Source organism: Oryza brachyantha, chromosome 7 (assembly GCF_000231095.2).
Source record: "Oryza brachyantha chromosome 7, ObraRS2, whole genome shotgun sequence".
Lineage (NCBI taxonomy): Eukaryota > Viridiplantae > Streptophyta > Magnoliopsida > Poales > Poaceae > Oryza > Oryza brachyantha.
Window position 1 is genome coordinate 1,237,256 of NC_023169.2, and position 19,825 is coordinate 1,257,080.

The following is a 19,825-nucleotide window of genomic DNA, read 5'->3' on the forward strand; positions in this document are numbered from 1 at the left end:
CAGACGACGGCGGCGCCGTCGCGGGAGCGCACCAGCGGCGGTGGGCAGCTCCATGTCGACACACGTAGCGAAGCAAGCAACGGATCGAGCGAGCGAGGTCGCGTGCAATGGCGAAGAGAGAAACTACGCAAACACGGCAAAAACGTACAACCTCGATCATCGTTTCACCTTCGATGCAACTGGTCAATGGTCAAAGACGAGAGACGAGCAAGGCTGAGATATTCCCGATAGAGATTGAGCATTTTTTTAATTTTTGAGAATGTAACATAAAAAAGAATCATGTGACCTATTTAAGGATGGAAAAGACACATACTGATCGATCCATCCAAACGCATTTTACCATGCTCATTGCCGGTAGAGGAGCAATTTTACCATCATTAAGAAGCTAAGGTAGCACTGTTTTCTACGTAAAATTTGGTGCTCATATGCTAATTTTTAAATTTTTAATCTCAAATTTAAAGTTAATTTTGAGAATTTTTTAATCACAATTTATTTTTTTCTAGTCTTGACTTTTAGATCGCTACGAACATCCACATAAAAAATTTATTCGTATATTATTTTCCGTTTACAAATGTTGTTTGGTTTTCTCTACCAACAACTCAAAAGATGATCTCACGCAACTTATACGTAGTTCATTTCGATGATAAATATATGTAGCTAGACACGAACCAGAAATGCAAGAAAACTAGATACTTTGGTACATATCTAACAAATTTGATACACTATGCATGTATTATATCTTGATACCCAGCTATCTAGAACAGTATGTTGTTTCGTAGTCTCCCATGAATTGAAAGCTAATATTTTATACGTAGTAGTATCTATAGTGATTACTGTAGTTAGAAGGATGTACTAGCTGTACAGAAGTGGATGTGGTGTAAAATTAGATTAGTAAAGCCATGTTTCTGAGTCATGGTCTTACGGATTAATCACTCATACTGACGTACACGTGCCAAAGCTAACTGAGAGTTCTTTTGAAACAAAAAGAGAGAGAGAAAAAAGGAAAAACATATGACTCAGAACACATTTGAGGGACGGCCCACTATACGGCCCATGGGTTTATCTCGGGCCCAACACCGCATCCTACCTATGGTTATCCGAAGGGCGCCGCATATAAAAGCAAAGCCATCGTGCTCGCGCCGCCGCCGCCGCCGGACCGATCCGCTTGTCCTCCTCTCGCCCGCCCAGACCTTGGAGCTCGCCGTCCGGTAGCGAAGAGCGGGGAGCGGCACCGCCGCGATGAGGGCCAAGGGGTGAGTCCTCGTCGACTCAATTACCATGATGAATGCTAGCTGTGATTTCTTTGGGTTCTGGCAAGTGTGTCTTAGGGTTGTTAGGGGGTCAGGGTTTTCTTGCATATGAGTCAGTAAACTAAACGACGAGTCCGATCTACACTAATTCAATCCATCCCGTTGTGAACATTGGATCAGTCCAGTCATTACGGCGAGAGAACTAGTGCAATTTACTTTGATTTAAAGATTGTTTGATTGAGTGATAGAGCTCTTCTGTTTTCCTAGGAAACTGATCGATATAGTCTGTCTAATCCATGGGATGTTAAATTCCTCTACTTTGATTTAATGTTGTTTGATTGAGTGATAGAGTTATTCTGTTTTCTTAGGAAACTGATCGATCTAGCCTGTCTGATATATGGGATGAGAAATTCCTCTACTCATTCTGAATGCTAGAAGTTAGTTTTTAATTCTGCCCCAAATTTTTAATTCTTCCCCAAATTTGCCCTGTTTCGGTTCGTTTTGATTAGTTGTTACTGAATAGAGTAAAGCAATTTGCCATACCCAATTTTGTGGTTATTTCGATTAGTTTAGTTACTGGTCAGAGCAAAGCAGTAGTGACAGTATACTTTCAATATCGTGATTTGCTGATGAACAATTTCTTGACAATCTATCCTTTTTTTATCATGCCGTGATCCCAAAACATGAACAGGTAGAATTTTATGTATTTCAGAAGATTTTCTTGTTATATTGAATGTTTTTCTGCTGTTTCGCTAACATTCTTTGCCCTACATAATATACAGTGGAAGAAGAAGAGGATGAGGCGGCTCAAGAGGAAGCGCCGAAAGATGAGGCAGAGATCCAAATAGTCCTAAGACGATGGACTGATGGAGGTCTTTGCCTTTCTGCTGTCGTCGTATGAACTCTAGTTTATTTTTCTTGTTTAGTAAGAGAAAAGGAAAACTCAACTGGAATCATTGTATCTTTCGATCTTTGTCATAATGGGAGTATGTGATTGTAATGGACACCAATATTTCCATAGTTCCATTATCTGTCTACAAATTCTCAACCTTGAGTTATGTCTGCAAATTCTCATTATGTGAAGGGCTTGAGCTCTATCCTTATCTATAGGAGAAGCTTTCTTCTGGAGTTCTAACTTTCGCCTTGTTTGGAGAGAGCCTTTTGCTGTTGTGAATTAGCATTCCTCATATAACTTGTCCTCGTGATTCTTCTGGAGTGCTAAATTTTTGGCTTGTTTGGCGACAGGCTTTTGCTGTTGTGATTAGCATTCTGCCTCAGATAACTTGCTTTCGTGATTTTGCATTGGAATCCTGTTTCAGATAGCTTGCAGCTGTTGTGAAAATGCATCCTGGTAGCTTTGTTTTCGTGATTGTGAATTGGTACTCCTCTGCCACTTTTAGAATTATGTTTAACCATTCGTCTTATTTAAAATTTATATTCAAATATGCAAAATTATAATGCATACTTAAAATTCCTATAATAATAAATTATATTATAACAAAATAATTAATAATTATATATTTTTTTAATAATACGAATGGTCAAACGTGACCTAAAAGTTAACGGTGTCATATAAAAAAAAGTTTAACCTGCACTAGGTTAACTTGCACTATGAGTAATCTGGATTTTGGGTATGTCCTTGTCTCTCATCTTGCTTGTTCAATTACATATGACCACTATAGCCTTTAATTATTGTTCTGCTAGATTAGGGGTGGTCATGAACAATCAAATTGCTTGTGTTAGGCAATTCGCCTGGTGTAATTGGTCTGGCCTCCTAGTTGACTTCAGCACTGTCAAGTGGCAAGAACCCAACACATGACCAGTTCAGAACAGGAAGACATCTCCAGAGACTGGGACTCGTTTCATTTTAAAATATAAATATTTCTTGATCCAAATTTAGGTCATAATACAAACATAATGATTCTATGCCCTTACCTAAACAATTTACAGATGCTTATCAATGCGAGTTCTTTTGGTTGAAAACATGCTCAAAAAATTTGTTAATGCAAAACAAGGTAAGTTATTAAGACATGGTTGATTATATTTTTACAAAACTACAAACAAAACCATTTTTGAAGTTTGAAGTAATTAGTATATAATTAACCATACGTGATTTTATTCGCTACTCTTAATACGCCAACGACACAGTAAGACGTATTTTCACGTTTTCCGCCGACGGGACGAAACAAGTCGAAGAAAATTTGGAAAAAACGATCTCTTGTAAACCGTAAACCGACACGCCCGAAATCTTTCGATGTTTCGAGGGCGAGGCCCAGGCTTCTCCTCCTCCTTCTCGCGGAAGATTTCAAATCCCCCGACGCCTTCGCCCCGACTCCCCCGCCGCCACCGCTCCACCACCCCACCCTAAACCCTAGCCGCCGCCGCCGCCGCCGCCGCCGTATCCATGGATTTCTACTCCGACGACTCCGACCCGGAAATCGACGAGGACCTGCAGAAGGACCTCGACGCGCTGCGCCAATCCTGCATCCTCTCCGGGAACGACCCCGACGCCGCCATCGCGCAGGTCTCCTCCTGCCTTGCCACCCCGGCGGCGGCGGCGAATGGGTTGTCTGACGACGACGACGACGAGGAGGAGGGGGAGGACGATGATCTGGCGCTCGTCCGTAGCATCCGGGAGAACCTCCTCCTCAACAAGGCCTCGCCCTCCTCGCCCCTGCCGCGCTCGATCTGCGTCTGGCCGCCATCCGACTCGGAGGACGAGGAAGACGACCTCGAGACGCTCCGCGCGATACAACGTCGCTTCTCGCACTACCACACCGGTGAGTTATTTGATTGTTTCTCCTTGTGTGTTCGTTCGTGGCATTCTCCAAGATAGGTACCATTTCATGCGCTCATTGATAATACCTTAGGACAGTAATAGGATGGTTGGTATGATACGATCTGGCAATCGGAATTTCTGGGATAAACTTGCAATGGGGTGAACTCTTGATCAAGACGTAAATTACCCAATTCAACTCGTCTTCTAGAAAATACGCTATTGCATTGGGACTATAGGGTTTTAACTGGTCTGAATTGCTGTAGCTGTACTAAGAAATTTTTAAAAGACTAGCATGAGCTTAATCTTAACATTTATGCTATGCAATGCACCTTCAACATATGGCGTTATCCTCAGACCCTAGTTAAAAGAAATGTGAATAAAACATGTTCTCACTATATTTTTTCTTTAGAACCACCAATACTATTATATGATTGAGGAAATAAATGTGATGTAACTAAGTTTCTAATGTATAGTTATATATTACTAAATTACATGTGGAGAGCAGCCAAAACATGTTTTCTGTTTGTGTTCTTTTTAAGCTGCACATATCAATAGTTCTGTACATGATTGAAGAAAAACATGTACAGTTTCTATGAAAATCTTGATCCAGCAAAAAGAGTGTTGTATAGTTGTATTATACTCGAACAGGCCCTTATTATTTTGATTTGTTTAATGCAGGTACCTCCAGTGGGTCAGAGATAAACACAAAAACTGAGGCATCAAAGGGAGGGAGTGATAATCTTTTTGCAAATGAACATGATGACGAATTTGATGTGCAGACGCAAAATAAAGAGGCAATTACTCGAACTGGGTTTCCTAATGCTGCCCTGTTGTTAGTCGATGCTCTTAAGAAAAACAGAGCATGCCAGAAGTTAATTAGAAGGAAGATGATTACGATTGAAGCAAAAATTGAAGAAAATAAGGATCTAAGGGATCGTGTAAAATGTCTTTTGGATTATCAATTAAGCTGCCGAAAAGCATTTGGCAAAATTTTGTGCCAAAAGGAGGATCCTCGTGTTAGATTGGTTTCCTCTCGGAGGCCATGTGCGCAATCAGCGAAGGTAATTATTATTTTGTATTTACACCTGCTTATTTAATGTTTACCAAGGACACATATAGATACATATCTGACATGAACCTTCTATGCCTGAAAGCCACCACAGTTTGGGACTGAAATGGCAGAATCTTTTCTCCTACCTCCAATTGTACTCATAAAGGTTGTAGATTCCTGCACGAACTAGTTAATGAGTTTGGTATTTCATGAATTAGAGTGGCATGCGATAACTAGGATCGTTTTGGTGTTTCCTAGGTGTTGCAGGTACTATTTTTTTTCCCCATAACACAGTTACAAAATTTCCTATATTTCGAAATGGATGACTTGTTAACTATTGTCATGGAAAATATTTTAGATATTTTTGTAGGTTACCCATTTATGCGAAATAGCTTTGTATGACATGCCTACATGGAAGTAATGTAGCAGTTTAATAAAAATGGAGTAAAGCTATATGTTTTGGCTTTTGGCCCCACAGAAGTGTCTTCCAAATTTGATAAGTTGAAAGAGAGCATTACTTATTTAAGCCAGTTTACCGACTAGGTATGCTGTTCATCTGTTTTGATCTCCCTTAATTGTCAGCTCCACATAGGTCAGTATTAATCAGTCTACTTGTTGTGGTGGACCTCTATCTTTGGGAAGTACATTTCCAGTTTCCATAAAGAGCTGTGTTGGAACTAGCTTTGGTATTTCAATATTAAGATCAACAGTCCGTTTAGTTATGTCAACTTATTGCTTTATATCTTTATCCTGAACCTCTTATTTATTCTGGATTGTAACTTGCATTAATTGTTTTATGGATCCACTCTGTCAATACATTATTTTATTTTCTATACATTCTTCTGTTATTGACACCATTGCTTCTGTTCCATAATGAACATGTTCCGCAAGCCTTACAGCTCTCCAACCCCTGGAATTTTTTTGTTAATTTCTTATTGGCTGCCAGTTTCCTGCAGCATGGTTTTGATTAAGCAAAGTATCCCTATAATGTTAATTACTTAATAAATATACTTACAAAGAAGCAACTCTTTGTGCAGAATAAAGATAAGAAGACTCCTGCATTATTTCTTGGCCCTGCAGATAACCCTCATGTTTCAAAGTACAAAATGGCACTGAAGCAATTCCCCATGTCGCTTCAAAAGCAACCGTGGTCAGATGCTGAGAAAGACAAACTTGCTAAAGGAATAAAGCAGCAATACCAAGAAGCACTGATTCTAGACTCGATGAATAATGGAAGGTGATGTCGAATTGCTTAACAGTTTGCAACATTGGGCCGTTTCTCATCAATTTCGGTTGCTTTTTTATTTTAAGAATGAGTTTCTTATAAATAAGTGTTTTTAATCATTGTTAATTGTTACTAAATACTTTTGTTGATGATACTCCCAAGTTGCTTTTAGGATATGAAAATGAAACCAACGATTACAACCTGTAAAATCACTGTTAGTGTTTTCCCTGATGGGCAGCTACCTAAAATATCCATCATTTGCAAATTGGCAGTTTTTGGCTTGTCTATGTGTGCTATTGGAGTATTATCTTTTCCACAAAAGAAATGTAGGATTGATGCTAATCTAGTAGTATTTGTGTTTTTAATGTATTTTTACTGTGCTCTGTGAGATATTTGATCATTACATCCATTGTTATTTAATTAAAATAGTACTTATTGTGATGCAGTTCCACTGGTGACTTCAGTGCTGTAGATATGGCATATGCACTGACGAATACTGCTGGCAATTTTGAGATGACACCTGAAAGTCTCAGATCTGTCCTGCCATTAATAAACTGGGATAAAATAGCTGCAATGTACCTGCCTGGTCGATCTGGTGCTGAATGTGAATCGAGGTACTACTGCTTTTGTTATTCTCAACCGCTTCAAGTTTACACTGGAAGTCACCCTTCTTTTAAGTGGCACTGTTGTTTCTTTATTTTCTGCAACATTCGGTATACCTGTGTGGATAATTTCTCATTCTTAAAGAGTTCTGGTTTCCTTGTCTTAGATGGCTAAACTGTGACGATCCACTCATTAATCATAATGCCTGGACTGCTCGTGAGGAAAAAAGACTTTTACTAACTGTCCAACAGCAAGGGATGAATAACTGGATTAACATTGCAGTTGCATTGGGTACTCACAGGACACCTTTCCAGTGCCTTGCTCATTATCAGAGAAGTCTTAATCACTGCATATTGAATAAAGACTGGTCTAAGGAAGAAGATCTTCAACTTCAAGCAGCTGTCAACACCTTTGGTACCAACTGGCAGCTTGTGTCAGCTAGTATGGATGGTCGCACTGGCAATCAGTGCTCTAACAGGTGAAACGTTATTCTTTTTGTGGTTTCCTTTTCTCTTGCAATTGGCTATTACCATGTGTGATTTCATTCTCTGTTATTGGCTACTTTCTTTAGTCGTACATTTGTTTATTCTATTTTCGTCTGCTCTGTTATACATGTGTTTTAGCAATCATTATAAGCTTAATATCCTGAATAATATTTTGTTTTGCATTTTCTGGAAAACCTGTCATATGAAAGAACCTAATGGTGCTGTTTGTGGTGAACCTGCCATCCCACAACTAACTCTTGGTTTGGTGAGCAGCACTTATTTGTGAAATGAAGTTACATAATTTGCACATGTAGCTTGTAATAGAACTATTTATATACTTACGTTCAGTTGCAGACGAAAATATATTCAGGTTCAGAGCTTATGTATGGTTATTTGTAATGTGTTGCAATGCACGAATTTTCAGCTAGTTTTCATGTCTTTACTTTCAAACTTGGTAGATGGAGAAAAACCTTAAATCCTGAAAGGTCAAGAGTGGGGAGATGGTCTCTTGATGAGGATAAACGTCTCATGGTAGCTGTGAAGTTGTTTGAGTCTGCCAGCTGGAATAAGATTGCTCAGTTCATTCCTGGTCGCACACAGAGCCAATGCAATGAAAGGTAAATTGGTAGTTCTAACATTTTATTCCACAATTTAGGGTTGGATATTAATACTAGTTATTTGTGGTTGTTAAACAGGTGGCGCAATGTTCTTGATCCAGATATAGATCTTGGTAAATGGAGACCTGAAGAAGACTCCAAACTATTGGCATCAGTTGATGAGTTTGGGCCTTGCTGGTGCAAGATTGCTGGCGCGAAGATTCCTCACCGTACTGACAATATGTGCCTGAGGTAAAGCTGCTTTATAGGGTTTTAAACTCATATTCAATTTATTATGACATTTTGCATCAATTTTAAGTTTCATTGTAATGTAAGGAAAAACTTGCTAATATTATGCTTGTGGTAATTTCAGAAGATGGAGAAGGTTATGCAAAGATAAATTGCCTTCAATTAAAGCGGCACATCAAATAAAGAAAGCTATTTTTCAATCCAACTTTGTTGACAGAGAAACAGAGCGGCCTGCCATTGGACCCAGTGATTTAATGCCAATTGTTTGCTCCAAAGTTGGTGGAATTGGTGACAGCACTGTTAGGTACAGCTTTCTTTGAATTTCACCCCTCAAATCTAATATCTAATAGTAGAGTGTGTAGCAAAATAAATTGATAACTTTATACTCTGTTTTTAAACAATGTCAATTTACCAGTGCTCAAGCCAGGAAACCCCGAAAAAGTTCTAGGATGCCATGTGAGAACAATATACTGCCGAGTGACACATTAAATTCTTCAGCTTCTGTGAATTTATCTCTTTCTGAATCTATCGATCCTGAGGCTGTTGTAAACACAACCACATCAAGTTCAAGGAGGAAGTCATCTAGGTATGATTCATAACATTACAACCATGCATTGACTCTAATGAATTTCATTCCCCTTATGCATGTTCTGCTTCCATATCTGACGAGTTCCTTTTGTGTTTGTTTTCCTGAAGTAGATCAAAAAGTCAATTTGATGAAAATCTAGCTGTGTCTGATGATGTCAACAATTCTTCTAATTGTTCGAGTGGAGCCAGGAAGAGAAAGAGATCTGTTGCTGGCAATAATCAAGTTGCACAAAAGAAAATTAGGGGGTCAAACTCTGGTGATAATGAAGCTGAGACAATGGGATGTTCTATCAGTGTCAATAATGAGGTAGCTGAGAAACGCACAGCCAAGAAGCGAACAAGAAAGGTTTCTTTCTCTGGTAAAGAGGGAGAACCCAAAAAGAGAATGAAGGGCTCTGTATCTGGTGTCCATGAGGGAGCAACAAAACGAATGAGAGGTTCAATCTCTACTGGTAATTATGGTGTTGTAATGAAAAGCAAGAGAGCACCATCAAGGTATCATGTTTTGGAATGTATTTTCCATAGAGTTCACACGGCATCATTAGGATATATTTCCCCAAGAGTTTCAGTTATGCCAATAACATATTTTTCTCCTCGACAGGAAATCAGCCAAAGAGAACTCAAAAGCAGACAGCATGACTGAGGGGTCTGTGGACAAATATTCCACATCCACACGTCTTGCTGATTGCATGCCCTTCACCCGAATAAATGGACCGAGCAGGGTTGCAAGTCACTTATGTGTGAGGTATGGCAAAACAGCTGCTGTCTTTTTGTTGTATTACTAAAGCCTATGTAATTTACACTTTTTGTGGTCTGTTTCAGTGTTGGGCCATTAAGCAACATGGTCCATTCAAATGGACCTTCTAATGACATGTCAGCTATCGCCATTTCTTCTGGACCAGATCCCACTTATGTTGAGAGCAGCAGCATTGCTTAAACTTCTGATGATTATCAGGTCTGAAGTTTGGAGTGTATTATGCTTTCTGCTGGTGTAAATATGGTCTTTCAACTTTTCCTCGCTTTCGGTGCAGAAATCAATCCTCAAAACTTATGCGAATGTGGTATTCCTATCATTATTCACAGGCGCGATTTCTTGAAGTGGGAGTATGGGATACATGGGAAAGTTTGCATATTCAAAGGTAGTTTAAACATATCGAGTAAAGTTTTTCAGACAGAGGGAAAATGTTCTCATCGAATTTTCCATGTTCAGGAGGGGCACGGTACCCAATCAGCTGAAGCTGGTTCGTCTCTATATGCTCTGTCAGATTGCAAATGAACAGCAGCATGATCTCAGTAGTTCCTGGGCGGTCCTTATCTAAGGTCTCAATTACTTGCATATGTGGATTTACTTTATTTTCTACTTTTAGGATGCAAGCATCATGGCAGTGGTTCCTGTACTGGAACATTGCCATCACAATTCACAAGTTAATTTGCTATTTTTTTATTAGAAACTGAAATTTTCATTGAGCATTGAATTAATTTGCTAGTTTAGTAGATGCATTATCGTGTTGCTTGCTCTTCTGCAGGAATGATCATAAAACACAACCAGCGTTCCTGGATGTGATCCGTTGTTACTGAACCAGTCCACAGGTAGTTGTAAGTAGATGTTAACTAGGCACATACTGTAGGACTGCACTCTGACTCGAGGAACAATAACCACTTACTTGCCATAGAAAACCATTTTGTGCCATACTGGTACTCCATTTTGTATTCCAGTGGAGGTATAAAGTTGGTATAAATTTTGTAAATTGATATCTGGAGAGTTGGGTAGCTCATTTACGGTTGGTGTTCGGTACATCGTGGGTATGACCCATGGTAGGGTATGGATTGTAACTTCCTATCTGGATAGATGGCAACTCATTTCGGGTTGGTGTTCGGTACTTATTCCATATGGTACCTGGACGTGGGTGGTTCATCTGATTCTGAAAACAATGGCATTTTCATTGGTTGGGAGATCGCACTTTTCTCTTATTTGTATAATAGTAGCAGTTAATTTCGTTGATGTCAAGCCTGTACTGTACACCAACCTGTGTGTCAGTTCATTAACATTTCTGGTCGGTTGATGATGACCGGACGCACGGATCTCTCTATTTAATGACAAGCTGAATATCTGCAGCCTGGTTCCTCCGCCTTGCTTGTGGATTTTCTTGGTGCTGTCTTGTACTACGTACTTGTAGAGTTGTAGTATACAGTAGTAGGTAGTAACATCACCGTGTTTCGAATTCTTGAAGATATTGTTTCACCAAATCAGTAGTCCAGTACAAACTACAGTGATTCTTTGGCTTCAGTCTGAAGAAATCTGAAGAGAATGAACTAATTTGCGTGTAATTCCATGGTAAAAGCAGCACAATTTTGCTTCTGTTTCTTTGAAGAAATCTGAAGAGATAAACCGACCGATTTACGAGAAAATTTGCGTGTAATTCCTTAGTAAATGCCACACAATTTTTCACAGTAGTCGGTATGGTACCATGTTTGGGTATGCTCAAGATTTTGAAAAGGAACCAACGATACTCATATATTTTCACATATTTTCTCTTATGTTTATATTTATAAGTTAAAATTTAAATTTTTTAGCCTTAAATTTGGAGTTGATTTTGAGGTTTTTTTCACCAAAGATTATATTTTAGTCTTGACTTTTAGATCGCTAAGAATACATGTATAAAAATTTTATTCATAAATTATTTTTTTATTCATAATATGTTGTTTGAATTTTTCATAGCTTTTTTCATGGAAAAATCCAAACAATCACCCCATGAGAAGCCTGACGGCCTTATTAGAATGTGGAAAAGATATTTTCTAGTTTATTTTTTGAATTATATAATTTTACATCCGGAAATTATATATCCTCTGAAGCTAAGTGAATAAAGGAGCTGATTGTTTGATTTTATTTTTCACGAAAAACCGAACAACATATTTACAGAGAAAAAATAATTTATGAATAAAATTTTTATATACATAGTCTTAGTAGTCTAAAAAGCAAGGCTGAAAAATAAACTATGATAAATAAATCTCAAAATTTACTCTAAATTTAAGGTGAAAATTTAAATTTTGGCATATAAGCATAATGAAAAACAAAAAGATGGAACTTTTAGAGTATTTAAGGAATCTAAATACAATAAGAGAAGCTATGATGTCAGAAACTTTTCTCTATACAACTGACTCTATATCAAATTCTGCCTAAGCATTTTTAAGAGAATGATCAAATGTCTATCTATACATTTAGTAATTGTATTGAAAATAACCTACGGGAGACTACTAATATGACTACAGGAGACTACTAATATAGTATGACTTGTCATGTCTTTAAATGACTAAATTTGTTTATTGAATGGCCAAATCTATCAGTCTTCCTCCATCTAACCGGATGACTATCAGTAGTTCCCGCACATATGTACCCACACTTTTCTAAGAAATATAGTGAATATGAAAAGTTGAATGCCGTTAGGATTTGGAGAATGAGAATAGAGAGTCCGTTAGAGTCCACATTAATTTTTGAGATGAAATCTTTTAACACAAATAACTAAATTAAGATTTAAATTGGCAAATTTTAGCCATGTTCTTAAAAGATGCTCTAAGAAAGCCTGAAGAACTGCGCCACTGCAGTTCAGAGAAAGGATGCAGGCTAAGAATTCTGAGGGTAGCTCGCCGGATTTTTATTGTATACTGAGTAGATCAACAATATTACAAGGATCTTCTAAAAACCTCCCATGATATGAATGTCAAGAATCGAACGAATGACCATAATTACTATATTACATATAACTTCCACCTGTGAGTGAGCAATTGGAGCCCTTGATGATGAACATTCCTAAGAATATATCCACCTAAGTTTTCAGCCAAGAGATGCTACAGGGTAAATTTTCTTCACAAAACCATGGCCTGAGGGGGCCCGTACCCGCTCCGGTGCTTCTTCTGCCATGTCCAGGCAACCTTGAGGCTCTCCAGGAGATCAGTGTGCTGAGCCGTCCAGTTCAACTCGCTGTTGATCCTTGCAGGATCGCTGTACACTTCGGCGTAGTCACCAGGTCGACGAGGGAAGTAGTCAACCTTGATGTCAACTCCTGTTGCCTTCTTGCAAGCTTCTACAAACTCTTTCACTGACCTACCTGAGCAGCCAAGCGGTATGCACATACGTTAGCTAATTAAGATGTAGACAATGAGTTTGCATTCTTGATTTTCGCTGTAATGAACTTTGACCATATAAAACAATGTGCTCTGAGGATGACCTTTTCCGGTGCCAACATTGTATATGCCAACTTTGCCCCTTTCCGCCTTGTTGAGCGCCTTCACATGGGCGTCAACCAGGTCAGTGACATCGATGTAATCTCTTACGCAAGTACCATCAGGTGTTTCATAGTCGGTACCTTTAACCTGTAATGGCAAAGCTACTAATCAGTAATCCAATAAAAGCTAAGCAATCCTTGCAAATGTGAACCTCGGTGAGTAAGCAACATGCTAGCAGCAATCAAGGCATACTGTTCTTGAATGTAATAATTGCAGCACCGGGAGCACCAGCTAATTAGTTGATTGAAGGTGTACCTTCAAACCAGGAATTATCCCCAGTGCAGCATCAAAGCATGCACCAGATATACGGCCATGCTCCCGTAATTCAGGTCTCGGAGCCTCACCAAGCCTTCCTTCGGGGTCAGAACCAATGACATTGAAGTATCTAGTAGTATGAGTACATATTTGTGAGTCAGTAAACAAATGGTGGTTTAAATAGTGAATTTCATGGTTTTTTGTTGACAGTGAATACCTTAGAATCATCACGGCCATGTCTGCCTTCTTGGACTTGGAAAAATCCAAAATGATGTCCTCTGCCATCTTCTTGGCCTTACCATACGGATTGATCGGAAACTGTACAGTGGGATTTGGTGAGGAAAAGCCTTCAGCATTATCTGAAAGTAAAGAGGATGCAGGAGCAACATCTGACCTGAGGAGTTTCTTCAGTGATAGGCATCTTCTCAGGTTCTCCATAGGTGGCACATGTGCTAGAGTAGATCAGGGTTCTCACATTGTGTGCTGCCATAGCTTCTAGCACAACTAAAGTGTTTGAGGTGATGTTATGATAGTACCTGTTAAAAAAGTCTCAGTACCTTATGTATTTTGTGGGTAAGCAATGTTGGAAATAGAAACCGAATAGCAAAAATATTAGTACCTCAGAGGCTCAAGTGTGCTCTCACCAACATAAGCAACAGCAGCAAAATGCATGACAGCATCAAATGCATTTTCTGCAAATATTCTATTAACCTGAGAATGTGTTGAGGAAAAAAAAAACTAAAAAAAATCCCTTCATCAGATTATGTCACATTTTGGAGGAGTGATATATCTATAGAAAATTTACATCGAGTTATTCGCATAGATAAATCAGGATACAACTTTCGGGTCGCCTAAATCAGCATATATGAACTGCAACCGCCCAGGCTCTGGAAACAAGTTCTGAAGAACCTTGATTGCCCCCATATTTCCTCTTGAAAGATTATCCTAAAGAAACCACAGGAACACAAGCGTCCACCGAATTAAACCACAACATCACTGAACTTGAGCAAGAATCGGTGGCGCAGAGTCGCAAAGAAGTACCACTATGGTGACTCTGAATGAATCTTTCAGCAGCCGAAGCGCGGCGTGCGAACCGATATAGCCAGCGCCACCGGTCACCAGGACATGAGTGATCCCGGGTTCATGGACGGAGAACTGGGGTTCATCACACAACCAAACACTCAAAACTGTTAGCGGCCTGACCACCCTACCCTGAATTACTCATGAGCAACATCATTACAGAGCAGCTCAAGAATCATGTGAAACTAAAATTTTACCACACTGGGAGCTCTCCTATGGCAGGGCGGCTGGGTGAGCATGACGACGCACATGGCTGTGAGCAGTGCCACCATGAGTATCTTGCTGAGGTACCGCGGCTTGCGCTTCGGATCAGAGAAATCCATGTCTGGCAACAGGATGAGCTCGACATCAGTGGAAGAAGAAAAAGAAATACAATTTACAAAGTCCCAAAACCATAGGAGCCTAAAATTTTCCCTTCCACAAGCTGCAACAAGACCCAATTATGAGACAATCGGGAAGCACAAAAGCTTAATTCTGCAGCAAACCAATTGCACAAACCACATCGTGCTCCAATTACTAGTAATTGAGAGGAAAAAGAGACCAAAGCATATGCTAATTATGGGTGAGATGGAGAAAAAGGAAGCAGACCTGAGATGAATGACCAAGATCTGGCAGTGGCAGGCCTCTGCTGGGGCCTGCTCCTGCTGGTGGGAAGCATCTGGAGCAGCAGCCCACCAAATCCCCCCTCACAAAACGAGAACGATTCAAAACCAAGAATTCGTCCGAGACAGCAACCCGGAGATTCCTCCCGCCACCCTACAGGAAGAACAAGCACGCCGCCACAGGCACCGAGGAAGAAAAGCTCATCAGAGGCAGATCCAACAACCCACGCGTTCTAACTTTACAGCCAACTTAACCCGAGAGATTGAAATTGCAGCGAGTGGCAGTGGGGATGGGAACGCGCGTACGCTGCGAAGAAAAAAAGCGGAAGGGAAGAAAAGAAAGCTCGCGGGATTCTCACCGGCAACGAGGGAGGCAGGTAGCTACAGCCTACAGCAATGGCTGGCGGAGCAGACCAGAGAGGAGAGGAGAAGCAGGGGAGCCAGCCAGCCACCTACTGCTGCTACAGCTGTGGGGGTGGTCCGAGCTCTCGCTCTCGCAATCCCTCGTGGTTGGGAGGGGAGGGGAGGAGAGGAGAGGTGAGCTCGCGAGGAAGAAGAAGCGCACGGCTTTGAAGCGAGAGGAGGAGGAGGCGGCGGGGGGTGGGGCCCTGCGCGGAGGAGTGGGGTGGACACGTATCGTAACGCGCGGGCGGCTGACGTCGTCGCCCAACCTCAACCTCGTCTGTCGGTCCACACCTGCGAATGCCACTGGCTGCTCCTCCGTTATAAAATAAACTAATTTTTTATTTTTTATCTTTAATTTTTAACTCTTCATTTTATTTAAAATTTTTTATTGATATTTTTATTTTTATTAGATGATAAATCATGAGTAGTATTTTACACATGACTAATTTTTTTTTTAATTTTCTAAAAATTTTTCAAATAAGACGGATGCTCAAACATTGGAGATGGAAACCTAACCATTCATTTTTTTCTGATAGAGAGAGTATAAGATATTTTTCTTGTCTTCCTTTTTATCTAACCGAAAAAAGTAAATTATGCTACTACTGCTGATTGATGAATTTTTTTATTAAATATATTTTTAATATTTATTTTGCATGTATACATCATCTATATTATTTGATCTCCACATCTATACCATTATATTATAGCGTGACATTGTTATTGGTGACACCGGTCGGATTTTAAAAATAAGTGTTTTAAGCAATTACTTTTAGAAAAATATTAAAAAGAGCAAAAAATTAAAAATATTCCGACTAAATTGACAAGGCTGATATTAAAGGGTCGAAGAATTGTTTAATTTTTGCAATTGCTATTTAAGACCATAAATGACTCAACTAACTATTGCAAAGTCAAAATCTTAGTTTAAAAAGTTGGATGAAATACTTTTATATATATATATATATATATATATGTATATATATATATTTATTTATTTAAAGCATGCCTACGAAAACCCAAAAATCCATAGTCGAATTCGAACATGGCCTCAATCTCTTGTATTCTTGAATTGATGTTCTTTTTTTTTAAATTCAAACTCGAGATTTTGATGTCGATTATATATTTTTTTAGCAGCGATGTTTACTTTAAATTTTTGCACAGAGCTGAAAATTGTGTCCTAGAATGTTTGGCAGCCGACTTGTTCCAAGAGCAGGTTTTTCATTTTTTCTGTTTAATTTATTTTTTAAAAAAACTTTTTTCTGTTTAATTTATGTGTACCTACCAAATGAAAAGGTATCATGTGTACCCAAACCCAACGAGAGAAATACGGAAGACATAATGGAAGCACTGTTGAGTGTTGACTTAGCACGGCGAAGAATTGGATGTGTGCACAAGGGCCACTTTGAGTAGTTAAGAAGATAGTATTTGTATGGACAAGGAAAAAAAAATCGTAGTTCGACATATATATTTTTTTTTAGAAAAACGAGCTCACAATTTTTATGGACACTATAAAAATGGTTAGACATATATACGTGGCACATATATTTTCAAATACTACCTCCGTTTAAGATGTTTGATTTTTTAGTTGCAACGTTTGACCCTTCGACTTATTCAAAAATTTAGTGTAAATATAAAAAATAATAAGTCACGTTTAAAGTTCTTTTGATAATAAAATAAGTTACAAGCAAAATAAATGATATTTACATATTTTTTAAATAAGATAAATGGTCAAACATTATAAGTAAAAAAGTCAAACATCTTATATTATGGGATTATTATATAAAAACATACATGCATGTATACCAATACCACTATGCACCAGCTACTGCATTCACACATGTGTGAATTTTACAAATTAGCAACATTTATGTAGATGGAGATCAGTGGTACATGTTTACAAATTAGCAAATGTCATATTTATGAACGAAAAATAATTTATGAATAACTTTTTTATTATGTATAGTTTAAAAATCAAGGCTGCAAAATACATTATAAAAAAATACCAGTGTTAACTCTTGATTAAGTTCTAAATTTTAAATTTCGACTGTAGTAGTAAGCCAACAAAACAAACAACAAATACATGATGAGATCAAATCATGCATGTTGGGATATGATAATGTCCTGCAAAAAAGAGTGAAGGACATGATTGATAGAATTCCACGTTGCTTATTTTGAACAACACAAAGATATGGCCGGACAGATTCATTCTTGCCCGGAGCAAGGCCACGGAAATTCAGCTGGTACTTGATGAAAAATAAGTTACACCATGAGGTTGGTAGAAGGGAGCATATCATCATACATATGAACCCTAATTAAGCCAACATATATAGACAGTACCACTACTGTCCACACCACCTAATTCTAAGCCACCAATTGGCACTGTTCATGTGCCAATATAATGCATTGTCTACTCCATTATATCTGTACCGTATCATTTCTCACAGCTAGACAGCAAGCACAACATGCGTCTCTGTTTATTTATTTCTGCTTACATGCAACTTAATTAATTAATTAAATTAAGAACACCCTGAAGAACAATAAAGCTATCAGTTACTTTAGATAATATATATATATATATATATATATACATATATATATATATATATATATGGAGTAGTAAAGTTAAGATGCATGTAGGAAGCTTAGCATATGCTTGACAGATGACATGCTGCCTGCCTAGCTTCCTTTTGCTGATCATATATATGTGCATATGCAACCCAGCCAGGTCACTGATTGATTGATTGGTTTTACTGTTCATCTAGGAGCAAGGGTGCATGTGCTTGTCTCAATTATTGGCATTTGCTACCAAACACCTCATCCTAATTTTGCATGCTTTGGATTTGTGTGTACTTTAGCTTTTGGGGCTGAGAATCTGGGCCTGCCTGTTCTACGGTAGTAGCAAAATGTCGCAGAAAAAATAAATTAAAACTATCTTCCATGAAGTGACAAATTAAATTGATCGATCAGGACAACATTTTTGAACGTTCACCAAATTAAGATATACTACTAGAAGCCTAGCTCTGTCAAATGAAGTCAAACAACATAAATTTTGGCTTGGGTAGAATACCATTTCAGGTTATATGTATCATCTGTTCAACACAATAGTTAAGCACGATAAATGTACTATCTCAGTTCCAAAATATAAATATTTCTGTGAATTATTTTAAAATAATATCTTGATCTTGATATATTAATAAACACACATAATTAATTACAATCCGCATACATTTTAGAAAATACAAAGATATACTTATATTTTGGAATATATGCTGTGCATGTTTTCTCACTTGTTTAATAACTAGATAGTTTTCATAATTTTTGTGGTTCAAGCTAGCTACCCGTGTTGTTTGGCTCGATGCAAAATTGGCCAAATAAGTCAAAGGTGTTAGGTCTCACAGCTCAATCATGCAATTTAATTAGGCTTTGTCCCAAAACTGAGCTACTGAGAATATGAGATGCACAGTGCACGAACCTACTTACCCTTTGTACGTATATACTTGCACTGGCCTTAATTTTGCCTAACTTGGCGTTGTCGTTTTATGTACATTTTTTTCTTATTTTTTTCTAAAATAACATAAACGCCCGCTGTATATGTCCGTTCTCCAACAGAGGTGAGACCGTGATTCTGCTTTTGTTTAATTAAATTAATTATAACTGAGTAGACTTTAGAGTATGTGCTATCTTGGTATCAATACTGCCTCATCACGAAATATAAGTATTTGGTTGTTTTGTATAGATTAAGAATATATATCAAAAGATTCCATTTCAATCACTTTAATGGTTAATATTTTTATTTTGAATTGATTAGATTTCTTGTTTTAAGTATCTGATGAGTTTTGTAATTACCGAAATGATTGAAATCATGAAAAACAGCGAGAAACACTCGTATTATGATATAGAATTTAAATTTGAAAAATACTTATATTTTAAAACGCGGCGTGAGCAGTACAATAATTCTTTTAAAGAAACACTACAGTGTTTTGTCCATATTTCTGGACGGGCCCGAATTCAGGCCCAAGTTTGTCGGCCAGAGAGACTTGCATGCAATCAGCCCAGGTGGTTACTGTACAAAGGTAGTTGAACCTGTTGGGCCGGTTTTTGGCAACTCCATTGCATCCTTACTCAAACAGGGCCCAAGTCGGACGCGGATTTAGTGACAGACCCATGTGGGTTCCACACGTCAGTGACTTAATGTCACTGAGAATATCAGGGGATAATTTTACTGAATCTGGATCCACCCAAGTCGGTCTTTTAGAGAGGATGACTATAGTAAACCTCATGTACTAACAAATACGGACTACAACATTTGATAGACTTCCATCCCGTTGAATTTTGGGGATGCATGATTTCCATCCATCTATCTATTTTTTACTCCC

At 38.4% G+C, this 19,825-nt stretch overlaps 2 protein-coding genes and 1 long non-coding RNA gene across 5 annotated transcripts; 2 read left to right on the forward strand and 1 right to left on the reverse strand.

Annotated features, from left to right (window-relative positions):
• The first annotated feature begins 1,124 nt into the window (after positions 1-1,124).
• On the forward strand, positions 1,125-2,385 carry LOC107304663. Its single transcript, XR_001550726.2, has 2 exons — positions 1,125-1,253; positions 2,033-2,385. It is a non-coding gene; the product is annotated as an uncharacterized LOC107304663 (long non-coding RNA).
• A 1,209-nt stretch (positions 2,386-3,594) lies between these two features.
• On the forward strand, positions 3,595-10,951 carry LOC102706862. Of its 3 annotated transcripts, none has more exons than XM_015839036.2 (15): positions 3,595-4,030; positions 4,708-5,090; positions 6,118-6,317; positions 6,752-6,919; positions 7,075-7,386; positions 7,852-8,010; positions 8,089-8,241; positions 8,363-8,542; positions 8,654-8,824; positions 8,935-9,321; positions 9,428-9,571; positions 9,649-9,781; positions 9,858-9,965; positions 10,037-10,146; positions 10,353-10,951. In XM_015839036.2, exons 1-12 carry the CDS (start codon positions 3,655-3,657, stop codon positions 9,761-9,763), a joined length of 2,748 nt encoding a protein of 915 aa, XP_015694522.2. In that variant the 5' UTR covers positions 3,595-3,654; the 3' UTR covers positions 9,764-9,781; positions 9,858-9,965; positions 10,037-10,146; positions 10,353-10,951. The 3 variants fall into 3 exon arrangements, with proteins under 3 accessions (XP_015694522.2, XP_040382204.1, XP_040382205.1); XM_040526270.1 differs by having other exon boundaries at positions 9,910-9,965; XM_040526271.1 differs by having other exon boundaries at positions 8,938-9,321.
• Positions 10,952-12,445: 1,494 nt separating this feature from the next.
• LOC102703697 (probable UDP-arabinose 4-epimerase 1) lies at positions 12,446-15,582 on the reverse strand. The gene is made up of 11 exons (XM_006657370.3): positions 15,407-15,582; positions 15,034-15,201; positions 14,643-14,770; positions 14,407-14,520; positions 14,203-14,310; positions 13,985-14,076; positions 13,760-13,901; positions 13,583-13,683; positions 13,366-13,495; positions 13,053-13,197; positions 12,446-12,932 (listed from the first exon to the last, which is right to left on the reverse strand). The coding sequence occupies exons 2-11, from the start codon at positions 15,101-15,103 to the stop codon at positions 12,691-12,693; spliced, it is 1,272 nt and encodes a 423-aa protein (XP_006657433.2). The 5' UTR covers positions 15,104-15,201; positions 15,407-15,582; the 3' UTR covers positions 12,446-12,690.
• Positions 15,583-19,825: the final 4,243 nt, after the last annotated feature.